This window comes from Gossypium hirsutum, chromosome A09 (genome assembly GCF_007990345.1).
Source record: "Gossypium hirsutum isolate 1008001.06 chromosome A09, Gossypium_hirsutum_v2.1, whole genome shotgun sequence".
Taxonomy (NCBI): domain Eukaryota; kingdom Viridiplantae; phylum Streptophyta; class Magnoliopsida; order Malvales; family Malvaceae; genus Gossypium; species Gossypium hirsutum.
Window position 1 is genome coordinate 74885371 of NC_053432.1, and position 7825 is coordinate 74893195.

At 33.6% G+C, this 7825-nt stretch overlaps 1 protein-coding gene across 1 annotated transcript; it reads left to right on the plus strand.

Annotated features, from left to right (window-relative positions):
* Positions 1–365: 365 nt before the first annotated feature.
* On the plus strand, positions 366–2910 carry LOC107889591 (uncharacterized). The gene is made up of 2 exons (XM_016814068.2): positions 366–799; positions 2473–2910. The coding sequence occupies exons 1-2, from the start codon at positions 464–466 to the stop codon at positions 2737–2739; spliced, it is 603 nt and encodes a 200-aa protein (XP_016669557.1). The 5' UTR covers positions 366–463; the 3' UTR covers positions 2740–2910.
* Positions 2911–7825: the final 4915 nt, after the last annotated feature.

Here is a 7825-nt window from a genome sequence, read left to right on the forward strand (position 1 = left end):
GTGGTATTTGAGTTTTCTGTCTCAATTAAGTATTTCGGTTGATTTCAATAATCAATTTAGTACTAAGTTTTTTTAATTTGATAATTGAGTATTTTTTGTCTCAATAAAATACCTGAGTTTAGTTTTAATATTTATTTTAGTACTTAAGTTTTTTTTGTCTTAATTAAGTACCGATTCTTTTTTATTAGAGCACATGTGCCAAATATTTATTAAAAGGCATGATTTCATTTAGTTTAGATACCAAATTAAACATTAAAACTAAATTAAATTATTAAATTGGAACAACAAACAGAGATACCAAATTAAATATTAAAACTAAACTCAAATACCAAATAATATATAAACCCAAAAAAACACACTGTTTTACAGGTCCGCTTCCCCTGCTTTATCAAATGGAATCAAAGAACTCTTCAAATTCTGTCCACCCATAAAATCCAAACATTTCAAAAATGCAAAAGCAAAAATGGGGTTATCAGTCCAAACAGTGGCACCATCTTTAGCCTTAATCAGTCATCAAACAAGCATCAAATTCCTCATATCTCGGGAATCAACAATCTTCATTTTCTTATTCCAAAAAGATGGACCCAATATACAAGTAGTTGTTTTGTTCTCAGATTCCCCTTTCGCTCTTAGAATTTCTCCCCAGACTTCTTTTCCGCTTTGCCCTCGTTTTTCTCGGTCTCACCCTCCTCTTCCTTCTTTGTTCCCATTTAGTTTTCATTCTCTTCCATCTCTTTTAACTTCAATGGCCACTTCTCAAGCTGACAATTACTTCTCTCAGCCTTCCCAAACCCAAACGGTGAGTTTCTCTTTCTTTTTATGAATTACTCTAATTGATTTGAATGTTGGGTTTTTTGAAGAAATAAAACTTCTTCGCTCAACAAACATTAGGTTTCAAGGTTGGATTTTTTTAATTTAAATGTTAGTCTGATTATGTATTATCTATTGGTATAAATGTTTGGTTTTGATTGTTTTGCTTGGAAATTCATTTTATAGGGAGGAATTATGTCATTGATAAAAAAAAAGGCTCTCTTTTTGCCAACCATAGTGATAGTTGTCAAGATTATGACTATGTTTATGAATTTATTGAACTATTTAGGTTTTAGTGATGGATTAATTGTTTCCTTTGAAATTTTTGTTAATTTTGAGTAATGCTTTTATAATTCTAGTCTGAATCAGTGATCACATAGCACAAGGGTTTATTTTCTGCTAATTTTTATGTATGTTCCTAGTGATGTTTTGGCTGTTTCTTGTATATAATTGACATGTTTGATTTATTTGTGCAATTTAGCTACCTGAAAATATTGAAATCTATGTATGCCAATAACAGGCGTTTGGTTCCCCGAATGTAAGACTAGGGCTCGTAATTTTACATCCTGGAATAAGTTATGGTGTTTGGATTTCCCCATTCCAATCATCCTATAATCTCACATTACGGTCATATGATAATATAGGGTGATCTTATCACGGCTTATTCTTGAGATAATCTTAGATTAGGGGTGAAAACTTAAATTTTGGACCAGTTCACCTTTATTTTTATTATTCTAATCAATTTAGGCTTTTTTCTTAAATAAAATTTAAGGCTAATTAAAAATAAAATATTTTTTTCTTAATAGTGAACCTGTAGATTTCATACATTACAATTATAATCATTATATTTAATTTAATAATTTATTAATTATGGTTATAACTATAATTATGATTGGTATTACAATAACTTTTCATGAATTATGATAATTATGATTTATAAATTTATTTCAACACAATATATTTACTTATTAATATATAGATTGTAATAAAAAGTAAGAGCTGTAATACTTTATCATAATTTTATGGAAATTGAGACTAAGAAATATTGAAGGAACTAAACTTGTTAAAAAAAAACAAATTCTATAACAAGGAAAATTGAGTAAAATGTGCTTTTAGGTAATCTTACATTCCATCAATCATAACTTACATTCCAGTCAAATGAATTAAATAAGGTAATTTCATATTTCACCCGTAATGTTACATTCCCGTAATCTTATTACGGAATATAATCTAAGATTTGTCGAACCAAACGCACTAGTCTCTTTTGTATATATTTGATAATTCATTTTTTTATTCCTCTAGATTTTTTGGTGTATTTAGGTATTTCTGTACATGGTACTAATTGGTATAAAATGTGCTAATCAGCATTATACATCTCTTCCTTGGGTTTCAATAATTGGTTTTGGTTGTTCCTTCAAGCAATTCAGATTTGGATTAAGAATGGGGTTATCTATGTAAGATGTATCAATTTAGTTCATTCCAAGTGGGGTTCTATGTCATTTGTTACCTCTTTTTTTTTTTTTTTTTGATGATGGCATTTGGATGTTATCTTAGAAAGTTTAACTTGGTGCCAGTAATGAATCTCTTGATTTTTGCTTGTGCAATTTGGGGTTTCAATCTCTATGTAATAATTGCATTGAATTGAGGGTTTTGATGATGCAGGTACGGGCTGTGATAAAGGGTAGGGTTCAGGGTGTGTTCTATAGGAACTGGACAATAGAGAATGGTACTCAATTAGGCTTGAAAGGTTGGGTTAGGAACAGGAAGGATGGTTCAGTGGAAGCTCTTTTCTCTGGTAGCCCGGATTCTGTTCAGGAGATGGAGCAGAGGTGCCGTCGTGGTCCACCGGCTGCCATGGTTACTGGGCTTGAAGTTTTCCCTTCCAATGACGATCCCGGCACTGGATTTGAGAAGAAGCCTACAATTTGATGATGCTATATATAAAGAGGTTAGCCCATTCTATATAATACATATGTTATGTATAATCAAGTTCTCTGAGGAATAAAATAGCCAAGTGGTTGTGAAATACTGATGGTTAATAAGTAGTATCGATGTTAACGAATTTCGAAGTATGATATATAATGGTCCTTTTCCAGTTAACTGAAGTTTGTTTGATGAGCCTTCTGTCTAATAATTCTTAGAACAACAATGTGAGACTGTGAATAGAGAAACTAGTTATGAATAGCTTCATGTATGCTTGCTCAACTAATTGGTTACCTTTGATGTGTGTACTATAAATTTTTTGACAGTTTCTTCACGCATACCTGAATTGCAGAATTGGGAATTGAGATATAATTTGTACTTGTTTTAAGTTGGGTGATTTGGATTGTGAATTAAACAAAATTTCAACGTAACTCTTCACATGCAAATCAATGAATGCTAGTTAAAGAAGGATTGAATTAGTAATGTACAACGTCCTCGATTGTGAGGATTCAAATTATTTTTAAGCTTAAATGATACTAGATAGGAATCTTCAAACTGGTGTTTAGTATTGTTAATAGTTGACTCTTTGATAAACTCAAAATGATACATTGAAATACACTAATACATATGAATATCATAACAAAAACTATGCCTGTTAGTATTGTTACAGTAGTGATAGCCTTGCAAAGATCTCCTAACTAATGGGGAGATGTATCATGCAATAATAATAAAGGAAATGAACAACTATCACTACATAAAACCATTGAACTCTATACTTTAATCAGAAAATGGCCCCAGGTATTTGATATATACGTATGTTTGTTTGTCTACCGTCAGACAATGGTGGCGACATTGTACAGAAATACAGCATGGTGTTTTCTTTTTTCATTAATGTTCTCACGTTTGATTCAATGATTGATTACAAAAACATAAAACATAAAAATAATGTTTATCAGGAGAAGAAATTGCAAGTGAAGAGATACGAACTCAGACCTGTCAATTTTCAACTTTAAGATGATTGCATGAATTAGCTATAGACTAGATCTTGGATTCGAGATGAAGTATCTGCAGCTTAATATTTATAATGGTATAAAGTAAATACATCTTGCAGAGTTTTCCCATTTAATTGTACTTGTTGAATCGAAGTTCCATGAAAAGACGTTGCATGCAAAAAAATTAATGAGAAATCCATACAAAAATAGATAAATTTAAGAACTGGTTGCTAGTATGTTGAATCTAAGCTAACTCAGTCTTCCTGCCTCAGCAATCATGTCACTCATCTGCATTTGAAAATGGACGGTCTGCTCTGTACCATATGCCTTGCTAAAGCTTTTAAGTAGCTTACTTCTCAAAGCCAAGTATAACTCGGAAAAAGAGCAGTTTTTGACATAAAAAAGACACTACAAATCATCAGTTATATAGTTATTAACTGCTTATTTTAACTTTTATGGCTTTCATCAACAAAACCAACATCATCAACTTGTTTCTTCTAGTGATTCCCATCATATGATGTTAGTATGTAGTCCATTGTTGGTTCTTATGATTCACACACTGTAGGCTGGAAAAACTGTCTGAAATGTTGACTCAAACAGCTTTCAGCTAAGAAATCAAACACCTCTCTATTCGTTTCCCGTGTTTGAAAGGACTATCAATAATTTGCCTACTTTACACTGAGATTCTGCACACATGGTTAGAGGGGTGACAAGGTGAGTGATGCATAAAGTTGGGAATATGATGATGTTAGATAAATCATGAAATTCCGAGCTCCTTCCATTTTAGAACCAAAACCAGACCCCATCTTATATGGTTCCATGTATTCAACATAATTCAATTATTTCTTTACTTCCCATCAGACAAGCGTAGGGACAACACGGTGCTTCATATTTTGTCATATTTCTAAGTAATAATGATATTATTAGCCATATATATATATGTATTTCTTGATGATCAAGTTTGGCCGTAGAAAAACTTCTGTCGCTTGAAAATTTTCCTTGGGCTTGAAACTGACTGATAAAATTACTTATCAACAATTTAAGTTTGCCTTTGTTTCTTAATTTCTTTAGCATATGTATACCGGTGAGATGTGGAGTTTCTCTTCCAAGGAACACGCATATATGGCTAATTTCAAGTTGGTTAACTTTTGAAGATGATCTGAAGTCATTGTTTGTATCTCATTGCCAACATTATATAAACCACTCATATTTTCTCAATGCTCACTCAATCAATGAAAGGACCTGTTTAAGATAGAGTAGGATCAAGTAGTGAAAGCAGAAAACGCAAAACAATGGTCTTTTCTCTGATTAAAATGAAAAATGCCATGCATCTAGTACCATGAAAGAGATGGTTCAACGGCGTAGGTCTCCAAGGCTGGCATTCTTGTCCAGTTAATCCCATTCATAGCGGTGCTTAAAATCTACATAACTGCGGATTCATTGTAGATGTACTGGAGGGCCTTCTGTTTGAAGAAAACTATCAAACTCTACTGCTAATGGCCTAATTTTACATCAATCAATTTATGTAACTTCCCCCCTGTTAAGCATCAATTTTCAATAGTGAAGGGTTTTATCATAAACAAACACTAAATTTAGTCCCACTTTACTGCAATATCCTGTGGAAAGATAAGGCGAAATCAAGAAAAAGATATTAACATGAATATTCGTGTTGAGAACAGTAGAATACCGTGTGGCTCCACAGCATTACTTGACAATAGTTTCTAACTTTGATTCACAAACGAAAGAGGTTCTCGAGTTCAGCATACAGCACATCTTCTGAACTCAACCATGCCAAATTCGATGAAGACATGAGTGTCGGTAAAGCAGTGCCAGGCGATGTTAAGGAAGGATTTTTTGCTGTCTCTGCGGCGAAGGGAAAAGAAACACAGAGGTTTGTTATTGAATTGGACCACTTAACAAACCCTGAATTCCTAAGCCTACTCGATGAAGCTCGGGAAGTATATGGATCCCATCAAACGGGGGTCTTTTCTCTCTCTTGTCAGCCTCATGAATTAGAGGAGATTCTAGAACACAGCAAAGAAAACAATGTCTGCACAGAAAGTCAGGATATGGTAATGCTACCTTAACGGGAAGCTACTAGGATGATAAATAAAATATTTGTTGTAATCTTTCAAGTTCTTGTACCAGTGAACATGTCTTGCTTGGATGTCAGATTTGTAAAATTTCACTATTGCTATCCCGCTGTGTGTAGTCGTGATATTTTTGCTGTCGAATCCTTTTGCACCATATTGTCTTGCTTGGTTGGCAAACTTTTAAGGCTTTAGTGTGCAATGTCAAGCTATGTCGTCTTATTATAGTAATCCTTGTGGTTTAGTGTGCAATGTCAAACTTTTGTAAGTTGAATAAGAGGTTTTAGCTCATGCAAATCAATATGTGAGCTTTGTTCCTTTAACTTTGCCTTCTCCATGAATCATATCTGGTTTTCTACAATTCCCTCGTGTCCCCTGGCCTTAAGGTTTTTGCAAAAGCTGGTAATTACTGGTTACATGCATATTATATCATATGAAGCCCTCAATCTTTTGCTGTACCTTAAGGCTTAAACCAGAATGTGTTTTTTTTTCAAGGCTTGAGCTAACTTGAACTCCAAGGAGGAGCAACCAGAAGTGTTTAAATGAGAGCTTAATCCTATTTGACTCTTTTAACAGTTGCGATGTCATGGATGATGCAAAACCAACAGGATCATCACACAAGTTAGAAATTCCACCTCACAACACCTGAAACTTCAACTACATCAACACTACTAGAAATGATCTTTAGCAGATGCAGAAACTCATTCTTATCTGAAATCTTAAGTAAACATGTCATTACATTGCCTCCAAAATAGTTTGGAAAAGCGTTTCGAATGTTTGCAAACTGCGGTGTTATACGAGAAATACCAAAACTGTGTAGGTATGTTTGCAAAAACTATGGAATATGTATGAAAAGACCATAGATACAAAGCTCTAGTCATTTCAAACCTACAAACCAGACGCTACTGTTCTCTCTTTTTTGGATGATTCAGACGCTACTATTTTATGGTCCCATATCCTAACAAAATTCATTTATTTGTGTCCTAACCAGCAGACAACCGTAGCAAATTATACAAAGTATACTACACGGTGAAAATTTCCAGTTTTATGTATTATTATTTTGTGTAATGAAATATTGGATTCTCTTGGAGAAGAAATCTTAGAGCTTGCATAAGCAGCAGAAACCACTTGGTTCCAACAAACTATAGATCCCATTTACTTGAAAATGGCAAATAACAAGGAAGGTTTATCGATTCATGCATTACTTCGTCTATGAATGTGAATAACTTTGTCTTGTAGCCTCGAAATTTATTGGATTGATCTGCATCAAGCAGGAAAGTTGAATAACTAGGTGGCCATTCTGGGTTTTCTTTCACTTTGACTTATTTACATCATAGAAGAAAAAGTAGTGGCGAATGCTCATAGGTAACTTTTACTTTAATTCATATTCTAGAAGCTACAAGACCAAGTTTTGGTATAATAAACACTACAAATAATCAGTTAGCATCTACAAAGTATACACGTGGCTGCATTCTTGCTGTTCTTGGCTTCATCAACAGAAGTAAGTGTGTAAATGTGTGTCACCTGTGAAAAGATATCTGGGTTCCCTCATATTAGTTTGTATGTTCTCAATGGTTATCACATCTCATTACACGCTTGGCTGGAAAAACTGTCTGAAATTACGAGTCAAACACTAATACGAAACATTCAGCTAAGAAATCATTTACCTCCATTATTTTCCGTGTCTAAAAGGATTTTCAATGATTTCATTAAATGATGCTTGGTAGAAATTGAGTTTCTTGTTAAACATTGCTCAGTGTGTAGTGGACTATTCTCGTCAGTGCAAAACACAAATAGTTATTGGCTTCATTGTATCCTCGAGGTTAATTTGCTTGAAACTCATTTGCACACCGAAGATAGGTGGGGACGAATATAACATTAAAGATAGTGACTTGATACACGCCTTAGAGCCTTGTCCTATTTCTTCTTTTTTTGTTCGAGTTCTGTTCGTGTGTTCGAGATTTTTTTCACCGGAGATTTGTACTAACAATTTTAAGGTGGAATACTAAG